We start from the raw sequence: 23669 nt of genomic DNA, 5'->3' as shown, positions 1-23669 counted from the left end.
CCTTACCAAAAAAAAAAAAAAAAAGAAAGAAAGAAAAGGAAAAGAAAAGAAAAAATGTAAAAAGAAAACCAGGAAGACAGGACCAGAAGCATTGGGATTCTTTCTCAAGCAATTGTGGATTCATTCTGTTTTTCCCTTAGTTATTGGGCTCCTGTATGTTTCTGACACCATGCTGGGCACTGTGCCAGGTTCGGTGATGTAGGTGACTTGGTCCCAGTCTTTGAAGAATTTAAGGTTTAGAGGGGAAAACAACACACCTTTACGCACTGAGAAGGCGCTCTGAGCTTGACGATCAAAGCGAAAGGAGCAGGTAGAGGAGAGGCATCCAGAAGCTTCCCTGACAGTGGGCGGGGCAGCTTGTGGTCAGGGCCTGGAAGGAGCAATTTCAGATGTGTGTGAGGCACGAGAAGAACAAGGAAAGCAAAGCCAAAAGGCAGAGTATGTAAATCAGAGTAAGGAAGCGGACAGCTTAAATTTTGGCATGCAATATGCAAAGATGATTGATAGGAAATGATGTTGGAAATCCAATGTTTGAGCATGGGAAGGGGCTCCAACAACAAGCTAAAGAGGTAAGGACTTAAACTGGGAGTGGTGAAATCATACAGCTTCGTCAGAAGTTTCACTTTATATTGGAAACGTGTCAGTCTCCAACGTTCATGAAAACTTCAGAGTAATAGATTGCACACTGCACACCACTAGCGTCTCCTTGTACCACACACACTGACGTCTGCAAATGTAATGGCTCAGGGAGAAAATGCATGCTGGGAAGAGCAGATGGCTGTCCCAGGGCTCCCCAGCCAGTGTGCCCCGATATTTTCTGTGCTCTGAGATTGGATCACTGGTCTCAGGTGCAGCCTGGAGCAGTGGGAGATGGCACTGGTCACTTTTGCTAGGAGCACCCTCTTTGTGGTCTCCTGCAATTTTTTTTTCAATTTACACTAGCAGGCAGACCACCAGCAGCTGCTATTTGAACCATAGGGAGCCTTGTTCCTGGGCCTGTCACCTGTGCTATCTCATGGAGCTGTTACCAGGAGGACCCCAGCTGGACTCAATGTTGTGTTACTGCTACACTGAATTCTTCGTACTTTTTGAACAAGAGCACCCAGGTTGACATCTTGTTCTGGGCTCTGCCAATCATACAGCCAGCCCTGAAAATGAAAATGACATGAAACTGGTTGGGAAACAACGATTACACTGTGGGCAGAATGCATTGTCATATGTGTCTACGTAAACATACAAAATTGTCTCCCACAATGCATTGTGAAGTTGGGAGACCAACACTGTGCTTATGTAACAGAACAGATTCTGAGCTTAAATCTTTAGTGTTTCTTCTTCAAAGCCATGACTTCCATGGCTGCCGCAGGCCTAAGATAAATTTAATTTTATAGCCTCATGGTTTTCTAGATGATAAATTAAGGAAACACTTCTGTAACATATTTTCTCATTATAATCTCAGCCTCCTGTAGCCTGGATACCAGTATCATTGCGCTCTGCACCCCTGAAGTCCTATCAAATTAAATTCTGAGAAAACCATTTGCCATTATTTTCCCTAATAAAAGTTCTGAAAAATATAGCACTGCGTTAGAAACATTGCCAGCTGTTATTGTCTGCCCGATAGAATCATTCCCCTGTGTATTTCCTGTGCCCGGTCAGTGAAGATAGATAAACTGAGTAAGTTTTTTAAAGTGATTTTCCTAAACACAGTATATGGTCTCCTCTTTACTTGGTGAACATTTGTGTGTTTCTCTTTTACTTACATTATCATAATTGCTTTCTCTCCTTATTCTTATTTAATTTTCATTTTTCAATGTTATAGATGAATGTAGTTCATTTGAATAGTTGAATATCTCAAGGAGGCCTAATTTGTAAAACTCCCCCCTTCTCGAGACTGCACTCTCTCTGTATCTCCACTTCCCTCTCTATCTCCTCAGGGCAAACACGTCATTAATATCTGTAGCTGTTAACCTACTTTTTACATTTACCTCCTTGAGTTTATTTCACCTTCCTTCAGTTTCAGCCTCCATTATATTGACTGACCACTCTGAAAGAGAAAGATGTGACTTTCATACGTCTCTATGTGGACCATGGCCTGATCTATGCCCCTTTTCTTTTTTTTTCCAAAAGAAAACAAAAACAAAACCAAAAACTTTATTTTTGTTAATCAGCAGTTATATTCTTATGATTATGTAAATAGTTACATTGGTGATTACATTTCTTTCTTGAATAATTTTGGTCCCTTTAAGATCTTAATTGTCTCACTTAAGACATTTCTCATCTTTCTGTCTGTCTGTCTAGAAACTCCTCAGGTCCTCTTACCATCAGCGTTCTCTCACTGTGCTAGCGTTCATCTGAGACTCCCGGTGATTGTGTCTTCCTGGACCACTCTCCTGAGCCCGCTCTCCTTTCATCTGCTCTAGTCTGAGGCACAGGGGCCATCTGAGAACTGCCCTGGGCTGAAATGGGCTGTTTAAAATGGCAAAATTGAGTCGACGTTCAGTACATGGGTGGGATTTATTGACTGATGGATTTCAATGCAGGATGTCTTGGGTGAGTTGTTTTACTGATAGACCTGATTTTAAGTATTTTCAGATATTTTCTATGGATCTTATCATGTCTTTTACAAGTGAATCTTCTATTGCCCTACCTAGAAGGGAGGGTTCTGGGCAGCATGAAAGTGAAACCTCTGAAGAGTGTCCACAGTCACACACCATCTTGTGTTAAGTAGCTGTGCTTCTGAGTATCTGACGCCTCCCTTTCCAGGGCCTTGCTTTAAGTTTCCTGCTGGAATGAGGCAGGAACAGGTACCCGTATTGTCTGGGTATGTGAGTTCTCAGGGGAAAAGACCCCTTCACAATGAGAATTTCATCAAATCCTCCTATTTCCAGCTTCATATTCAGCCCTACCTCGATAGCTAGCTGAGTTAGGAGTGGAGGGACCAGGTGTCAGGTCCCCTTGTCCGCAGGTTCTTGGTTCCCAGTACCCAAGAACAGTTACTGGTACGGAGTCACCGGGACCAATGAGCAGAGCAGGCTGGTGCAAGTGGGCAGAGTGCCAAAGTTTCATTAAAGATTAGAGAGTAGAACATTCCATGGAAGGAATGGGTCAGCCCTGGGAATGGGGGAGACACCGAGTTTAACAAGATGACTCCTTTACTGCTGACTCCCTAATTTTATGTTAAGTGGGGAGTGGAATATTTATGGTTTTTCTTGGAAAGGGAACCCTCCCCTTTTTTTCCATTATAAGGCAATCCCCAAGGTTGTCATGTGTTTGTAAACGACCGTGGCACTGGTGGGTGTGATTTTTAGTATGTTAATGAGGATAGTTCCTTAGGGACACTGTTACCTCACCTGTGCACATGCTCCAGCCACCCTCTGTTGAAGCCCTGACAATATTTCCACTTGTGGTTTCTCTGCCTCTTTCTGATTGGTCAGTTCTTGGAGACCCCTTTGACAAGTCATCTATTCTTTCTTGGGAGCCCCCCCTAAGGTCCTAATCAGGCTGTTCTCTAAATAGCACAAGTCAGTTTGACCACATCTGTCTGTCCACGCCAGAAAGTTCCTGGGACATTGACAAGCGCCCCCCCCTCCCCAAACCACCTGCCAGGTCCCTATCCACCCTATGCCATAACTACGCAGGCCAGCCTGACCCCATCCAGTCCAAAACAGCACCCACTGCCCACCACACTCCGTCTGACTAGCTCCTGACCTAACAGCTGGTCCTGGGCTGTCTGGGCCTGTCTAGGTTCTGGGGCACAAACCGCGCTGCCTTCCTTCCAGTTTCCTTGCTGTGGTCTTAGGTTTCACTTTCCTCGGGGCCTGCTTCTCCGCTGAAATTTACTTCTCTGCTTTGAATCTCTAGAATCCTTATTTTTTATCTATCTCTTGGCTCTTGTGCATATATGCTTTTCAATTCCTTTGTTGCCGTTTTAGTGGAGTTTGGGGGGCAGTGAAGGTACTGCGTGTGCACAGTCTGCCATCTTTAGCTGGGGATGTAACTGTATTGGGACTAAATTCTTACGAAGCACATCAAATCATTTTTATTAAACAGTGTACAACTGAGGAACAAATAAACAAGCGAATGAGTATAACCTGCTGCTCAAATACTTATTACAGGGAGCTTCTCTTTGAGTGTTTGAAATGTCTATTTACTAAGGATTCTGTTCCTCTCACTTCCAAACACAGATGGAAGCTTCAGACAAAGCCGCTGGAACCTCACCCCTCTGTTGGTGCAGCCAGTCTCTGCATCCCTTGTTGCAAAGCTCATCTCTTCAGGGAAAGCCAGAACCCAAAATGATGTCTGCAGCCCTCTAGAGCTCCCAAACAATGGTAAAGTATTTAATGTCTTTCTGTGAGTCTTATGGTGTTTGACAAGACCATGATCATTTTTAATCTTTCAATACCACATGTTTAAAATTTTTCTTTTCAAAACCATTGACTTTCAAAGAGGCCACAATTTATTCTCTTCTGCAGCTCCGTAGTGATATCTTTGGAAGGAAATCTTAAAGACTGAGAGTTGACCAAATGAGACATTTAAAAAAAGAAAGAAAAAAAGTGAATGAAAGAAAAGAAAAGCAGTATGAACTGCTACGAAGAAAAGTGGCTTGAGGAATAAAGCATTTTGTACATTCAGGACAACCTGCTAACCAGCCTCCTGGTTTCAGCTTCAGGAATGGCGTTGCCTGCCAAGCTATCCGTGGTGAGAAGTCCTTTAGCGGAAAGCATTGACACCTGGTTCCTCAGCTGACTAAAAACATCCCTTTGTCTATACTAAGCTTCTGGGCTGCAGCAGTGTGCTGCCTGCGGGGATGAAAGGTGGGCGCTTCCCTCCCACCTCCAGACTCCCAGACTCAGCCCTGGGTTCTACAGAAGAGACCTGCCTTGTGTTAAATGTACGTCTAGTCATGGGAACTACTACTGGAGGGCTCAACTAGCCATGTTTTATTGCATCTGTATTTCTCTTGACAACAAAGCAGACTAAAAATATATTTTGAAGAAGTCTTAAAAAATTTCTGACTACACTCAGGAGTGCTCTGTTAAGACACATCTGCTTTTCAAAATTCTACAGATTGGGAGTCCCCTGAACTGCTTAACCAAGACAAGCCAGTGTCCTCAAAGTGGGAAGGAGGAGCCATGAGCAGCCTTTTGCTTTGCTTTTTCTGTCATTTATTCAGAGCCCTGCAAAGTAATAGTGGGCTCTGCATGTTAAAATACATACACAGCATCCCAGGATTACTTTAGTTGTAAGAAAGCATTGGACTTGTAATAGACCATATTTAAGCCCAAATTTGATCAGTTAACTTGCTGGATAAATATTTTGAGTTCCTAATGCAGTCCAACAACCATCCAGCTTGCAGCAAGTCAGTGGTCTCCCTGTGGCTCCAGAACCCCTCGGATACTTCCTACCCATGGGAAGCCTCTTTTTCCTGCATCTACAAAAGATAACTGTCCCTTTGTCATCTCAAGGATTTATATCAGTACTTTTATATACTGTAAAATGTTAACATGAATATTCCTGAGTATCTTCTTTGTCAAATAGCTGCATCAATTTCCCTCCCTATATGCAGAATAATGTCTTAGCAAAACAAAACTTAGCAAAAGGAAACTCTCCAGCTATATACCTCCATAAAAAAATTATCACATAGGGAGAACGGATATCCACGTGTAAAAGACTGAAACTGGACCCACACCTTTCTCCACTGACAAAAATTGATTCAAGTGGATAAAAGATCTAAATCTAAAGCATGAAACAATAAAAATCCTCAAAGACAGTGTGGGGAAAACACTTGATGATATCTGCCTGGGGAAAGATTTTAGAAAGAAGACTTTCATGGCAATTGCAACAACAACAAAAATAAACAATGGGACTTAATTAAATTGAAAAGCTTCTGTACAGCTAAGGAGACAACACCAAAGCAAATGGACAACCTACACAATGGGAAAGGATATTTTCATATTATGAATCAGTCAAAAGCTTGATAACTAGGATCTACAGAGAACTAAAATTAATCAACATAAAAGAGCCAACAATTGTCACTGGGCAAGAGGAATAATAGAACCTTCTCTAAAGAAGACAGGTAAATGTCTAACAAGCATATGAAAAAGTGCTTATCATCCCGAGTCACCAGAGAAGTGCAAATCAAAACCACCCTGAGATATCACCTAACCCAAGTGAGAACATTCCACATCACAAAATCTCAAAGCTGCAGATGCTGGTGTGGATGGTGAATGTGGTGAGACTGGAACAGTTTTACACTGCTGGTGGGACTGCAAACTAATACAACTTTTTGGAGGGAAGTATGGAGAATCCTCAAAGAACTCAAACTAGACCTCCCATTTGATCCTGTAATCCCATTACTGGGCATCTACCCAGAAGAAAAAAATCATTTTATCATAAGGACATTTGCACTAGACTATTTATCACAGTTCAATTTACAATTGCCAAAATGTGGAAACAGCCTAAATGCTCACCAACCCAGGAATGGATTAACAAGCTGTGGTATATGCATACCATGGAATACTCTTCAGCCATTAAAAGAGATGGAGACTATATCTTTTGTATTAAACTGGATGGAGGTGGAACACATTATTCTTAGTAAAGCCTTACAAGAATAGAGAAGCAAGAATCCTATGTACTCAATTATGATATGAGGATAATTGATGACCTAATACATGGTGGGAAGAAGGAAAAAGGGTACAGGGAGAGGGAAGGAGGTGGGGGCTCATGGGGTGTCACATGCTTCTTGGAGACAGGACACAATTATAAGAGAAACTTTACCTAACAAATACAATCAGTGTAACCTGGTCCTTTGTACCCTTAATGAATCCCCCAAAATAAGTAAAGAAAAATTAAGATGTTATAAAACCTAGATGAAACCTGTTTGCAGCTACAGTGTTTAAGAAGCAAAGAAATAGGCTTGTTTGTAAGGAATTATGTCATAGCAAGTTTTTTCATGAATATAGTAATTATTATGTTGAAAAATCCAGACAGATGTATTGAAATTACTAAGAAGACATGTTATGTTATAGTAAATTCTTTACTTAAAAAAATAAAGACTATTACATTTAGGTTTCCCAGTGATCAATTGAGAGTCTCAGTGAGTAGTCAAGCAACTCTTACATGTATGGTAATGACCCTTTCCCCTAATGTTTTGAACAATAATACTTATAATTCACTTATGATAATTAACTTTTAGGCTTTCTTATAAACACTTAAAAATGCATTAGTTGCACGTATATCAGGGCAGAAAGTAAAAAGCATACAGAATGAGATCCCATACTTCAGTCAATAAAAGTAGTGCTGATAATACATGAATAAAAAAAAATTTTAGGCATATTAAATGGTATCTTACTGTAGAATTTTCCTAGTCTTTAACTTTAGTATAGGAAAATTTTTATCAAACAAGTCCAGACAAGAGTTCATTAAGAATATGTGTGCAAATAAACTAATTGTTTATCTTACTCATTTGACCCTGTGAATTCTGGGAATTAGAATTCTCTAAAAACCAGACAAGAATGTAAAAATCTGTGGCTACTAAAAATTTAGAGAGTACATTTTATGCCTGTAGTTCTAAAGTTAGTCAAAGTACAGAAATTGAGTCTTGGTCCTCTTTGGTCAGACCTGAATCATCCTTGAACCAGTCTCACAATGTGGTTGATGTAATACGTCAATAGGTTTGAGTCAAACACAATCTATTTGTAGGGCTTGGGATGTGGTCAAACCTACTTATAAATATTGCTGAGAAATATTAGCAACAGTTCAAAAAGGGGAAGGGTCAACATGAATTCTATAAAAGCAAGTGTGTTTCAAAGATGATACAAGTCTGGCCAAACAGGAAAAAGACTCAAGTTTTAAATTCTGAGCAATGACTGTCTTTCACTCTAGAGATGAACAGAAAAGCATGTGGGTCTTGCATCTGTACCTGATGATGAAGCCAGTGGAGGAAGGGTTGGGCAAGTAAAGGGATAAGATAGAGATAGAAGAAGAGAGAGAGAGACCCTTGTCCACATCGTTTGAGCCCTGCACAATGCCTTATCTGAAGCCAAATGGAATGAACTGTCTGTATATGAGCCAATATATTGCTGCTTTTCTTTCAGCCAACTTTGTGTTTAGCTTTCAGTTATTCGTAATCAAAAACTATCTAACTTGTAAATTTATAAACTAAACAAAGGAATTAAATATCTGCATTCATGAAACAAGCTCAGTAAAGTGAATTGATGAGCAGAACATTCTAAGGAGAGCCCTGAGAGAACTAAAAATTGTGTGAGGATGGGAAAAGGCCCAGGCAAAGAGGGCGGCCTCCGCTGATAGACTGCGGGGAAAGGCCCAGGCAAAGAGGGCGGCCTCCGCTGATAGACTGCGGGGAAAGGCCCAGGCAAAGAGGGTGACCTCCACGGTAGATTGCTTGCCTGCTTAGCTTACTTGATAACTAAATCCATTTTATTTTTCAATGGTCTTCCTCTTTTTAGGTCTTAACCATTGATTGAATTTAATGTCAATCTTGGTCCTTGAGGTTCAATTGAACATAGAAATCTGCATTTTCAAATTTCAATCTGAATTTATGGTTAAAATTCATAAATATAATGGAAAAAGGAGAGGAGAAACTGTAAAAGTCATTAATATAATTTATATTTAATTTATATAAGTCATTATTTATAATTTGTTAATTAAATAATTAATATAATTTATATATTTTACAGTAAAACATATAAATGAATCAAGTTAAAAAGAAACATTTTAATATGTTTGGTGAATTAGTTATTTGGGGAAAATGGATATTTCTATGTTTCACAAAATTTATTATAAAAATGACAAGTTTTTATTTAAGTAAACTTGGAATATGTCTCTTCAAAAGGATGTACTACATGTTGTTTATTTCCTTATTGAAAATTGTATATATTCTCTGAAGAAATTTGACTTGTTAGAATGATTAATTTCTAACTGATAACATTATTTGAAATTTTTACATTTTTCAACTGTATTTTGAAGACTCACCTTTCTTATTTTTAGTAGCCGCTTGAAACAATTCATTATTATAATAGCATTTCTTGAATAGAAATTAAAAAATACATACTGAACATATTATTCACAAAGTGTGGTCATACAAAAATTTATTGACAAATAGTTCATTACAGCTTTTGAAGAAATTTAAATATGCTCTAATAAGAAATGTTAGTGCAGTTGAGTTCACCATTACTCTCTGTTACTGACGAATTTCATTAATCTGCTCAGAGGAGGCACAGGTTGTCCCATGTGAGCAGATGCAGGAGCGCGTTAGGCTATTGGGTCAAGAGAATCTTGAGTTTATCTCTGTCCGCATGCCTGTCTGTCTGTCTGTACATCTCTCTACCTACCTTTCTGTCTCAGTAGACAATGTAGTGGTGTGGATCTGACATGATGTGTCCTCGTTTAAGTCCCAATGTAGTAACCAGTAAGCCTTTGGGGCCATAGCAAACAAAAGAATTTTTAGTAGGCCTGAAAAAAATACTGAAAAACTACAGACTTATTTTAGAGTAGGGTGGGTTTTAATAACTTTCAGCCACTAACACAGGGGAAAATGTCCAGAATAAAAATTGGGGACATTTTAAGTTTGTTCAGACAACTTATATTAAGACATGCTTATAGATTTGGTGATTACACTTTATCTGCAAAGAATCCAGTGAGCTAGGACACTTTAGGAAGGACTAATATGTGTGGTATCAAATGCTGGAAGTTAGGAGCTGCAGTGATGACACCTCAATGTCATGGCTCTTCCAGAAGCCAGTTAGTTACACAGTGAACCTCGGAGTCTGAGCTGGAAGCTGATAACAGAGTAATCTGTGGAACTAAAGATCAGCATTCGTGAGCTGCCAGTCTGAAGTCCTTGGACAAAAGGGAAAAGAGCTTCAGAATTCTCTTTGAAGGACTGTTCATCAAGGATTTTAAACAGAGTGAGCATAGGTGGGAAACCTATTGTCCAAAGTCCACCGAAAGTAGAGTCAATTCTCTGCTTCCTCGGGAGTGCAGATTGGGCTTACTGAGGGTGACGCCATCTGTCACTCACCCAGAACTTCCAAGCTTTCAGTTCGGTTCTAGAAAAGACTCAGCTAAGATTCACCCCAGAATCTTTGTTTGCTAAAAGACCTAAAGGCAACCTTAGTTGCATACTTCTAAGCAAAATTATTTTAACAAGTCTTTTTCTTATTTTTAAATGTTTCTCATCAATTTTTATAGCTACTTATGTTCTTATATTGTCTCTCAAGTACCTGTCATTCCTCATAAATGACAGAAATTCCACCTAAACTTTGGAGTTTATATGTGACACATCCATTAACGCATACCCAATCTTTATATTTTTATGATCTATTTTTCACAATGGGCCAACTTCGTCATTTACTAACCAGTAAACTTCCAGAGATCCCTCATTGCCTTTCTGGTTCTATATATTCCATGTATTCAATATTTTTCTCTATTCTATTCAGTATCATCCAAATATATCTTGCCTATCTTTGTCTTTGAGTGGTCAAGGCCCAGTATCCTCTAAATTCTTTAAGCTTGGTGTAAATTCCTTCCCCTCCATGAAAGTGCATTCAGAGTTCCATCAAGGTGGACTGCCATCCCTCTCCGACTCTGTCTGCCATGCTACTTTTTTTTTTTTTTTAAATCATAGCTGTGTACATTAATGCAATCATGGGGTACAATGTGCTGGGTTTCTATACAATTTGAAATGTTTTCATCAAACTGGCTAACATAGCCTTCATGGCATTTTTTTAGTTATTGTGTTCAGACGTTTACATTCTACAATTAGTAAATTTCACATGTACCCTTGTAAGATGCACTGTTGCTGTTAGGGTCTCACGGAGAAGCGATGTCACAGAGAATAAACGCGAATATTGAAAATGTATTTAAATAAAGGGGTTCACAGCTCTCTCAGGCATGTGACAACTTCTTTATTTATCTCCTGGCTTAAACAGCCAGGGACCATTACTGGCTCATGGTGAGAGGCAAGTTGATTTGGCCTTATATAGTCCATTGTGTACTATGTACTCTTGGCTTATATAGTCCATTGTGTACATGTGCACTGTACCTCATTAATATTAATTACAATCCCTCTGCACATACGCACTGTACACCAATGACTTCATTAATATTCATTACAATCTATAATCCATCTCAGGAGTAAACATCTTATGAGTATCTTGTGAGCAGCTCCTCCCTAGTAATCCACAGTTTAACTGATATCACTTCATCTAACATAGTCCTTTTGAACATAATCATTTTAATATAACTTAATGGAGAACATGTTGTCAGCCATTATTTCTTTATTCTTATCTGATGAAGTCTGAGGCTTGGAGGAGGAAGGTGGATCGAATACCCGCCCTGCTGGCCTCACCATTTGGAGGCAGTTACTTCAATTTTAAGCAAGGCATAATTAAGACATTTCTAAGACATACAGACCACTTGTTTGCAAGCTTCCACTCCCATGTGGGCCCTAAGTCAGTGGGACCGACCAGGCCGACCTTAGGTCTGGGGAGTTTTATGCCCACAACCAACCCAGCCATATAAGATTCTGCCTCAGTTTTTCACAAATATGCCTGCACAAAGTCTTTTTACTGCTCTCTCTCAAACAGCTTTTTTGGCCAAAGGCCTAAAGTATATAGGCCTTTCACCTATAATGCAGGGTGTGGTCCCACCAATTACCCTCCCTACACCCATCCTCTCCCTCCTCCCTTTCCCCTTTCCCCATATTCTTGGGCTATAATTGGGTTATAGCTTTCATATGAAAGCTATAAATTAATTTCATAGTAGGACTGAGTACATTGGATACTTTTTCTTCCATTCTTGATATACTTTGCTAAGAAGAATATTCTTCTAAAGTAGAACAACTTGGCTTTTCTTTAGAATACATGTATGTGGTTTCCTCTATGTTTCTGTGTGATTTCAATTCTTGGAGGACTCCCTTATGGTACCGGGCATGATCTGTGTTCCATGAGCATTCAAAACCAATGGGTGCTATATAGTTTTCCATGGTACTATAGGTATTCATTTAGACTAAGTTTTTAAAACTCATATTGTTCAAATATTCTTTATCTTATTAGGGTTAAAATTTCCCAATGTGAGTATAGATTTGCCCATTTTACCTTCAATTCTGTTCAATTGTTTTTTTATTTCAATATATTAAGAGGGTACAAATGTTTTTGTAACATGGACACAATTTGTCAGTTGCTGCAGGCAGGATTTTGATGTGCCAGTCACCAGCACATCCGTCCGTTTCTTGGTTTCCAGCACCCTTCATATCTCTGTGTACCCATGTGCACCCATCATGCAGCTCCCGCTTATTAATTTTCCATTCCTGATATACCTCATTTAGGATAATGGTCTCTGCCTGAGTTGCCACAAATGTTATTTCCTTCCTCTTCATGGCTGAATAGCAGTCCATGGCACATTTTTTTATCCATTGGTGAATTGATGGGCACTTAGGTCGATTCTGCCTTATTAGACTGTGGATTGTGCTGAGACTGACTTTCAAGTGCCTGTGTATTTTTGTAAAATGACTTGTTTTCATGTGGGTAGATACCCAGCAGTGGGATGGCTGGATTGCATGGTAGGTCTACATTTATTTCTTTGAAGAATCTCCATACTGTTTTCCACAAGGGCTACACTAACTTATAGCCCCACCAGCAGACTATAAGCAGGGTGTTTCTCAGCCCCCACCTCTCAACTTTTGCTTTATATATTTTAGGAATATTGCTCATGTGTTTATGAATTCAGATATCTTATCCTGGTTAGCTGAGCCACTTATCAGATGAATGATATTCTTTATGTCTGTAAATGCTTTCCTGAAGTTTTATTTGGCTTTGTATTAATTTAGCTATGGTAGGTTTTTTTGAAATTAGTATCTTTATACTGTATCTTCTTTGCTTTCAACTTTCCTGTATTATTCTCTTTTATATATGTTTCATAGATACAAAATAATTTGCATTTTAATTACAATCTGATCATCTTTTAACTGGAACATTTGGTCCATTACGCTTAATGTGATTATTCTGTACTTTTAGCTTACATTTTTTATCTCAATGTAGTCTTTATTATGCTTAATATATATTATATTTTCCTTTTTAAAATTTTAGTTGTTAGATTTAGATATTTTGTCATATATTTTCCCCTCTACTCTTTAGAAGTTATAAATATTTTTGTGTCCATTTAGAGTTATTCTAGACCTCTTGAGTTTCTAGGGATTCCTTATTCCTGCTCTGCTCAATGCCAGGAGTCTTTCTTTGCATTCTCTCTCTCTCTCTCTCTTTTTTTTATTTTAGAATTTTTGTTTTTTTTTATTAAATGATAGCTGTGTACATTAATGCAATCATGGGGTACAGTATGGTATTTTCATATAAAATTTGATATGTTTTCATCAAACTGGTTAACATAGCCTTTATGTCATTTTCTTAGTTATTATGTTAAGATGATTATATTCTACTCTTAGAAAGAGTCACTTGTACCCTTGTAAGATAAACCATAGAAGTGATCCCTCCAATCACCCTCCCTCCATCTTTGCATTCTCTTGACAAGGGAATGGGGGAGCACAGTCCCTTAAGTTTCCTACTTTACAAAGGAAGAGTCCATTTTTTTGTTTTGCAGTTTTTGGCTGGGGCTGGGTTTGAACTGGCCACATCCGGCATATGGGGACTGTGACCTACTCCTTTTCACCACAGGCGCCACCCAGTCCACTTTTTTAGAATCACACTCTTCTTTCCAAGTTCGGCAGACCCAGAACTTTGTCTTCTGACCTTTGAATTGCATAAGGCCATAAAGATTAAAGGATTATCATGTTCAGCAAGTTCCCTCAGTTTGAAAACAGCCTCAGTGTTTTGCTTATCTGGATTCCCAACACAACTTAAATTTGACCTGGTAAATTTTTAATTTGTGGCCAATTTTTAAATGCTGTTCACAAGATTTGTTTCTACCTCCTGATCTGCCAAGTATTTTAGCTATGAGACAGAAGCTGTGGCTTTCAGCCAAGTTGTATAGTTACTGTCAGCAAATAAACAGCCAGGGAGAGTGCTGGGGAATAAGTGCTCTGGTCCTTCACTTCCTGGAGCTGCCAGTCACTTGTTGATACTGCCTGTTGTCTAAACTCACCTGAGGCCAATGTGTCAAAAACCCAGGTAGATGCAGACCATATAGGTCCTCCTGCTGGGGCAGAGATGGGTAAAGGGTTGACAATAGATCTGGATGGACAAACCAAAAATATGCTGTATAGATACTGTTGCAGAGGCTTAGTCTGCTGACTAACTTTATGATTTGTGATTTGTGAAGGGCTTGGTAAACAGATAGGGAAATCCGTTGTCAATTTTCACCCTTATAAGTGATACAAAGGGTAAAATATATTTTTTCTGAGATTCATATTCATCAAAATATCTTCCTATTTAGATAATTTCATAAATTACAAAGAATAAAATTTAATTAATCTTTGTTTTTCCAAATGAATGCAAGTCTGCATGAGATATGAATTTGTATATGTTTATATTTGAGACTCAGGAGTCCTACTATTGCCTTAAAACTATGTAATTTATGATGGCACAGAATCCAGAAGCAGTTTACACTCAAAGTTCCTGCCATTAGCAGAACCCTGAGTCCCAATCATTAAGCTATGATTCTAAAGCAGATCAACACTAGAATAATTTCTTCTAGAGCAGCAGTTCTCAACCTATGGGTCGTGACCCACAGGAACTGTATTAAAGGCGTCACAGCATGAGGAAGGTTGAGAACCACTGTTCTAGAGTCAGGTAGGCAAGAAAGAGATTCAAATACACAGAATAAGACAATTGTTTAATTAAAATTAGGGACTGTAGGAAGAACTACATGTAGAAAACCAACAAAAGCTTAATTATTGGAATTGGGACTCAATTAATAGCAAGGGTTATTCCTCTCTCCTTGATTAAGATTGCTATTTTTCCTAGATACTGAATATACTTATTCACAATTCAGGTAGAGTTAAAGCTGTGTTAGTTATCAGGAAAGAAAAAGCCAAAGAACCAGCCAAGCCTCAATAATTGCAAGAAAAATGCAAAGTGGTTGTCTCTAGAACATAATCTTGGTAGCATATATTTTTCTCCACACATGATGAAATTAAGGAACAGAGAGAGGCAGCTCTTTCATGTCTCCTAACTCTGACATCCCGCACCCTATCTGAATACAAATGTTCTCTGAGTGAAACACATTTTGTCATCTTGAAATCTTTTGAAGTTCACGTGTCATATTTAAAGCTGTCATCAAATTTGCAACATGAAAGACAGACTCGTTTGGTAAATGTGAATTGCAAATGTAATTTTTAAGTAGCAATGCATCTACACACAATTGCGGATTTTTAAAATAATAAATTGCCCCTAACTGTTCTCCAGGATTATCTAATTTCAAATTTCAACAGTGAATTTTTTTTTACTTGAAATAAATCCAAATATACAGAAAAACTGTGAAAATAATCAAATAATATCTTCCTCAAGTGCTCAAGACCAAATTAAAGACACAATAACACAATAATATCTAAATTCCCCCACGATGACATTTTCCTAACTCAGAGGATGTGCCCAGGAATTAACCATGCTACATTATGGCCAGGAACTCCTAAGGCCCCAAAGATAGCTGCTGCCAACTGTCTCCATAATGTTCTAAACTGCTCAGGATCCAAACTAGCATCACATGCAGCCCCAGGTTGTCAAGTCTCCCACAAGTCTCCCATTTCCTTCACCTGGAATCGTTTCAATCTCTTCTTTTTTCTTCTACTTTTTTTTTTTGTAACAGAGTCTAACTCTGTGCTCTGGGTAGAGTGCCATGGTGTCTTAGCTCACAGCAACCTCAAATTCTTGGGCACAAGCCATCTTCATGCCTCAGCTTCCTAAGTAACTGGGACTAAAAGCATTCGCCGTAACACCTGGCTAGTTTTTCTGTTTTAGTAGAGAAGGGGTCTCTCTCTTGCTCAGATTGGCCTGGAACTCCTGAGCTCAGGCAATCTCCAGGCTTCACCCTCCCAAGAGTGCTGGGATTACAGGCGTGAGCTACTGCATCTGGCCAAATTTCAATCTTTTCTTAACTTCCTTTGCTTAATACCTTTGCAGGCTACATATCAGTTATCTTAAGAATGTACATCAGTCTGGATATATCTCATGTTTTTTCATGAATGGGTTCAGGCTCTGCATCTTTGAAATATCACACACTTATCTGAGGGGAAGTAGCCCATGGCTTTCCCAAGGTGTCTTTATCAGGTGCTACGTGATGTCACTGGGTCCCATCTCTGGTGATGCAACCACCCTGATCACTTGATCGCCACTTAGGCTGGAGTCTTCCAGGCATCTGCATTGGAGTTACTCTCCAATGTTCTTTTACAATCAACAAGCATTTAAAATCATGTAAACATTCTGCTACCTCTACCCGCTGGTTTCGGTGTTCTTCATGTTTCTTGCCGTCATTACCATGATGCCAATGGTAACCTCTTTAGCCTTCTACTGTAAAAAGAGGCTTCTCTTTTTCCTATTCATTTTTTGTATATTTCTTTACTTTGTTTACCAGCATTGACTCATTACTTAATTTCTTAATTAGGGTTTATGTTCATATTGATTCTATGGGATACAAACTAGTACCATTTTTTTGTATTCTAATGTCAAATCTTAGTAATAGCAACTTGAACTTGTGTCTTTTGGCTTATCTTCATATTCTTTGAGTATTTCCTTAGTTTTGGGGCACTGTAAGATGTACCAAGTAATCTGTTATCAACTATTTTTCCAAAAAGTCAAGTTCCTCTGGGTGAAGAATGGTGTCTAGAAAACACTATCTGTATTCTAGACATGTTAATGCTGTTAGATCATTGCTTCTGTCAGTGCCTTTGGTGAACAAAGTTGCGAAAGTACAGTTATATTTTAACATTATATTTTTACTTAAGTATATAAAAATGCCTTTATGTATACACACAGATTTGCCCCAGTATTTACTTTTGTGTCTATGTATGTATATATCAAAAACCATGACAACATATGAATTCCCAGTTATTTTTTTCTTTACATGTTTGTAAATTCCTTCCTTGACAGTCAGAAATCTCCTTCTTATTATGGTGAATGTATTACTTAGATAATCAGCTCCCCCATGTGCAATCAGTTGAAGTCATTACTCCTTTCTCCACGAGGATGCCCTTCTCACTCCAACATGGCTCCAACCACCCTGCCAGGATCTGCCTTGTATGGGCTGTTCACTTGCCCTCAGTGGTTCTGCCTGCCCCTACCCCAGTGTATTTGTTTCCTCACTGACTCAGGATCTGGCCCTGCTGTTCAGTTCTCAAATGCAAGTGCCCTTCTTGCTCTGCTACAATGACTGCCCTCATTGCACTGCTTCCTTCTCCAAATTCAGCCTTTCACACACACACGTATACCTTTGTAGACTGTCCTCCCTGTGCTTTGACCCTGATACCCCCTGTTGGGCCACAGAAACTTCCAGACCAAAGAACCCACATCCTGAGGTCCATCTCCACCATAACAGAAAGTTAACACCATGAACGCATATACCACCCAAAGTAATTGTGTTGGAATATGTAGTATATGAATTTAAAATAAGAATTATAATTAAAATCAAAAACAGAACATATTGTATTAGGAACATTAAACAAACAACTAGGAAACATTAAAAAAGAAAGGAAATAATGGTCATATAAAGTAGAATAATTGAAAGAAATATACCAATAAATAGCATAGATAGATAGATACAGTGAAAGACATAACTGAAGAATTAATTCAAGAGCCAGAAGTCAGATAAAAATTTTTTCCAGAAAACCACAGAAAAAGATAAGATGAGAAAATCTAGAAGTACAACTAAAAGATGTAGTGGATAAAAATAAGAGTTTTAGAAAGAACATCAGAATAAATGGAACAGAAAAAAAATAGTTGAAAGAGTAATAATATTAGGAGAACAAAAGGAAAATCACACCTTTATATTTCATAGTTAAATGTATTGGTCATTAAATATGAAATGTCTGATTTAGAATCAGAAGTTTAGTTTATTATATCTCAAACAAGAAGCAGTACAATTTGTCAGAGTCTGCACCTCAGCTGTCAACATAGTGTTGCCATTTTACCGGCAGCATGTTTATGGAAGCAGTGAAGAGGCCTGGAGAGTGAGGGCCAGTGGAATGTCAAAAGACATTTTCCACAGCTTGATGAGAATTAAATATTTTCCTTGAAAGAAATGGTCCCAAGCCTGGAAGAAGTGGTAGTCAGTTGGTGCAATGTCTGGTAAATTGGGTGGATGACACAGTTTCCTAGTCCAGCTTCTGTACTTAGAGCAGCGTTGTTTTGTGTGATGATGTTGTCTTGTGAGAGGATGGGCCTGTCTCTGCTGAACGATTTGAGCTGCTTAATCTCAGCATTATCATTTCATCCAGTGGGTTGCAGTGGTAATCAACTGATGGGGTTTTATGAAGCTGTAATGGGTAATACTGGCCGTGGACCACTGAGCAGACACCATCAGTTTTTCTTGATAAATGTTCACTTTTGGACTGTGTTTTGGCACTTCATCTTTATCCAGCCATTGTGCAAATGCTTGCAATTGTCAAAAAGACTTCGTTTCATCACACATTAATAATACAGTGCAGAAATTGTTCACCTTTATCTCATGACAGCAAAGGGCAAGCATGGAGATGATCTTCCACTGACACTCGTTCACTCGTTCACATTCGTGGAACCCATCTATACAGCTTTCTTGTGGAACCCACCTACATGGCTTCTATGTGGAACCCACCTACCCGGCTTCCTGGTGGAACTCATCTATATAGCTTCCTTGTGGAACCCACTTATACAGCTTCCTTGTGGAACCCACTTATACAGCTTCCTTGTGGAACCCACTTATACAGCTTCTTTACCTAACTGATTTGTTTCACATAATCCAATGTTGTTGGAATAATAATGTCAATGGTACTAATTCATGGGTAGGTGGAGGTGGATTCCCCTCCACTACAGCTTTCAGCGCATCCTTATCCATCTTGGGCTCAGGTCACCCACATGCCTCACTTTCAAGATTAAATTCACCAGGATGGAGCCCCTCAAACCATCAACATACTGTGTGTCCATTAGCCATGTCCTTCCTAAACATTTTTTTTCTGTTTTGAGTTGTCTTTGCTGCCTTGGTTCTGCAACAGAACTCAAATTTGAAAATATTGTAACATGCATATTTGATTTATCCATTATTTCACAAAAATTTATTTAAAGCAACATGAAAGATAATTACAAGTTGAAACATACATTTGAAAGAATGCAGATGTACCTTCACAACAAAAATAAAACAAGAACTGTCAAAGTAAAATGTCAGAGATACCAACTGTCAACCTTAGTACTTAAGGAAATCAGACATTTTATACTTAATAACCTAATAAAGGCATTAAAAAAAGGTAAAAATTCCAAAAGTTCCCATAAATATAAAGGATTCAGTGTTCCAAGGCACGGCACTGGTGAGAGACAATTTGCTTAAGTTTTAATTCCACCATGGCCGGGGATTGGAGGTACCCGAGCCACAGAGCACAGCTTTGGACGAGCTTCTTTAGGCACCGGCCTCATTCAGCAGGCGCAGGAATCCAGGCCCAGCCTGAATTCTGTTCCATTTGTTCATCTCTCCTTTTTCATAGTGTGTTTATAAACATACACACCTTTACCTACTCTTACTCACATGCCCCTCTGTATCCCACACTTTCCAGTTATATAGCGTGGCCACCTTCCTACCTGGCCTTTTCTCATTTTAAAAGCCATGCACTTTGTCACAGTTTTCTAAGTCATTTCCCTGTTCGGGATATTTATGTTGTTTTCTGTAATGGCTATTATACTGTGTACTGCAGAGAGCTGGATTGCTCCTCTGGGGTAACTTCCACAGCACAGGACGGCTGCTGCTTTGCTGTGATAGGGAACGCAGCCTTGCCAGTGGGTCATTCACATGAGTAATGTGTCTTTGACAGCAAGTTTATCCAAGATTTTACTTAGGTAAATATTATTCATAAATAATATTCATCATTAAATTATAAAATGTGATCAGATGCTGATTCTAATGAAGAAACACATATTTGTTGTCAGACATATAGATAGAATAATATAAAATTATATATGTATATCAGGATCCATGCATGTGTGAGAATGTTTGTAGATGAAAAGCCACTTTTTGCTATGTTAATACGTCATAGTATATAGATCGTCTCTGCCTGTGATACATACAGAAGTCCGTCTGTCAGCTGGAAGGACTCTGTATATATATATATCATCCTTCCCAGTGCAAAAGGTTGTGTCATTTTATCAGAACTCTGTGCTTTTAAAAAACATAAAAGTCTTAGATTCCAGCAAGTAAAAGAGGGAGGAATAAAATAATTTGAATTCCTTCCATGTAAATGTCTAGGAATGCTGAGAGAAATAAAGGAAAAATTGTTTTAATAAGCAGCTATCCAAAAAAGAAAGTCATATATAATAACCAAATATCCATAACAAGAAATGAAGAAAGAATTAAAAATCAGAGCAGTAAGCAAAAGGTTTGCCTCTGTGGTGCTGTGATGTTGAAAGGTTATGGGTCCTGGTAAATTAGAGCACTCACCATGGGTACAGAAGATACAGTCCTGTGCTGAGGCAGCAGGGAGTGGGAACTAGACTGTGTAAAACCAGGATCTTGGGTGGAAGCGGGAAGACGAGAAAGAAGCCCACCCACTGGGAGAGGAAAGCTTTCTTCTGCTTAAGCTTTGGATGATAAAAAATTCTGCCTTTAGAAAAAACCCAGGCTTAAAGTGTTCATCGCCATTGTACTACAGAAACTCTAAGCCAAGTAATTAAAATAAAAATTGTCCCCAGGCCAGAATTGCCCCTGGGAAGCCTGGCAACAGTAAAAGCCATGCTGGGAAAATGTAGATCAGAGAAATAGCGACCAAAAGAAAGATAGAGTAATTATGTTGATATCAAGTGTGTGGGGGAAGAGAGGAAGATGACTTTAGGGAAATAAAATTGGGATAGAAAAGATATATGGAATAATTAGTCAAAAAGATGCAGCAATTTCCAACACCCTTAACAAACTAAAATTACACAGTGAAAAATTTTGCAGTATTGCCATAATAAATTGATAAATTTAATATTATGGTGAGAATCTTTAACCAGTTTTACTAATTAACATAGAGAACAAAGGAATAATTAACAAGGTTATGGCCACGTGTTTACTGGACGTTGTGTAGAGTGTTGCACTCAGCACTTAGGAAATGCACAATCTTTATATGGAAGGGTTATTTAAAATTTTTTTTATTTATCAGATGTAACAGTCTATAGGGTCAAAAAATAAATCTCATTTAATATTATTGGTTGCATAAGAATTTGTTCTTTGTGTATAAATAATTTAAGTTAGATATGAGTATCAAAACAGCAATCATACATTCTGTGTGCCTATTTCAAAAATTCTTTGACCAGCTTGATCAAGAGCAAGAAAAGCTAGCTAGCATAGTGGCAGGTGCTTGTAGTCCCAGCTACTCGGGAGGCTGAGGCAAACGGATTGCTTGAGCCCTGGAGTTGGAGGTTACCTTGAGTTATGACACCACAGTACTCTACTGATAATAAATAAAGAAATACATAAATAATTAAGTAACAAAAGTTATTTGAAATACTTTACATATAATAGAGAAGTAATTATAACAGAAATGTTTAAAATTTCTAATATTTAAAATAATAAGACCACATATTAAAATTAATGTACTATAGCTAACATGATCTTGGGGACTTTTTTTTAAGTCAAGAATGAAGAACAAAAATCAATGCATTTCTACAGAAAGACTGAGATGTAATAAGCAAGGCAGTAAAAGAAGTCAGGTAGAGAACAGCAAAGGAAATTAAAGTAAAATTTAAGACAGAAAAGAATAAATTTGAATATAATATTGAAGTGGAAAATAAAAATGATGAGCATTTATAAACTTCATAAGTAGATCTTTGAGAATATTAATAAATTAGCCAATTTCTAGCAACTGATGAAAAAATACATAACTTAATGACAGAAGTGGGAAAGGGACAAAATTACAGATATACAGCACTGACTGAGAGTAGAAGAACTAAATGTGAATGAATCTAGAAGAAATAACAATCTTATATTAACAATCTGAATGAAGTTTATAAACACTACAAGGACTTCTTTGTTTTAGGAAATAAAATGATTCTCTTTCTACTTCCACACTTAAATACTGGACAAGATAGTTTTATAATCGTATTATATCACTCATTTGTGTTAATAAAACAAGTCATCCCCATGCCACACAAACTCTACAAAAAGAAGCAAAGATCCTTCAGGTATTTGTGCAGTTGAATAGTCCAGGGATGAAAACCAGAGTAGAACAAATGAGAAGTAATATTATCAGCCAATCACTTATATAATATCCTAAAATATAAGTAAACAAATACAGAAAATATATTGTGACCAAGTTTGGCTTATCACAAAAACACATGCTTTTTTTTTAAGTTTACAAAGTAAAGAAACATTACTTATCTAACATCTATTATCTCAATAGATGACTCAACATCTGTTTATAATAAAATCTTTTAGAAAAATAAGAATAAAAGTAATCTTAATTTGATAAAGGGGATGTCCCGGAAACCTATAGAAACATCCTTTTTAAATGATAAAAATCTCAGAAACTTTTTATTTTTTTGCAGTTTTTCAGCCTGGGCTGGGTTTGAACCCGCCACCTCCAGCATATGGGGCCAGCGCCTTACTCCTTAGAGCCACAGGTGCTGCCCAGAAACTTTTTTTTTTTTAAGTCCAGAATGAAGAACAAAAACCAAGAAACACTCCTGTCATTGCCTCTGTTACACCCTGGCAGTGCAGACACAGTGATGGAATGAGCAGGACGCAAAAGCCAGACAGATGTTAAAGCCAAACTATGCTTTGATGGTTAGGGGTTATCTAAATGGAAGCAAACAAAAATAAACACTCTGTGGATTAATGATTGGAGCCTAAAGGATATTAAAAAGAAGGCTCCCTCTTTTTATCATTTTTTTTTTTTTCTTTAAGAGACAGGGCTTCATTGTCCAAAGGTGGTGTACAGTGGCACCATCGTAGATCACTGCAGCCTTGATCTCCAGGCTCAAGAGATATTCCTGCATCAGCCTCCAGAGCAGCTGTGACTATGGGTGTGCACTACCACACCCAGTAAGAAAGCTTATTTTCTATAAGATCAAGATATAAAATTGCATAGTATCCTTATGCATAATACAATTAATTATAAATATTCTTTTTATTAAAATGGCCATTTCAGAATTGCATTAAAATAGAATAAAATTAATTGACCCATCTGAAGAAATTATTTTGAGCCTCCCACACCACATGAGCAAGATTGATTTGGATTTATTGCAGGTGCCTTTCTGTCTTTTATTAAAGTTTTGTAATTTTTTTACCTAAACAGTTACACAAATATTATTATGTCATCATCATCCAATAATTATTAATTTGAGTAATTTTCCCCCTAACTGGTTCATTCAATAAATACAAATGAAAGAAACTATTACACTGGTGCTTCCAAGAATCAAAGAGATCCAGTGAAAATTTTTGCTGTGGTCCCCCCAGGGCAAGGACCCTTTAGAAACCAGGCCACACAGCAGGACATGATGGGTGGGTGAGTGAGTGAGTGGGTGAGTGAGTGGGTGGGTGGGTGAGTG

General features: G+C 38.1%; 1 protein-coding gene across 1 annotated transcript in view; it reads left to right on the top strand.

The window, feature by feature from the left end:
* The window catches only part of NAALADL2 (N-acetylated alpha-linked acidic dipeptidase like 2), a 979797-nt gene that overhangs the window by 615250 nt on the left and 340878 nt on the right, over nucleotides 1–23669 (top strand). Inside the window, exon 6 of the mRNA XM_003794285.3 lies at nucleotides 4182–4325. Within this exon, the coding sequence (XP_003794333.2) occupies nucleotides 4182–4325 (144 nt within the window). The remainder of the gene's footprint in view (nucleotides 1–4181; nucleotides 4326–23669) is intronic.

This window comes from Otolemur garnettii, unplaced genomic scaffold, assembly GCF_000181295.1.
Source record: "Otolemur garnettii isolate 467f Iridium unplaced genomic scaffold, OtoGar3 scaffold00078, whole genome shotgun sequence".
Classification (NCBI taxonomy): Eukaryota; Metazoa; Chordata; class Mammalia; order Primates; family Galagidae; genus Otolemur; species Otolemur garnettii.
The sequence above is the reverse complement of the archived record's forward strand: the minus strand, read 5'-3'. Positions and strand labels throughout refer to the sequence as shown.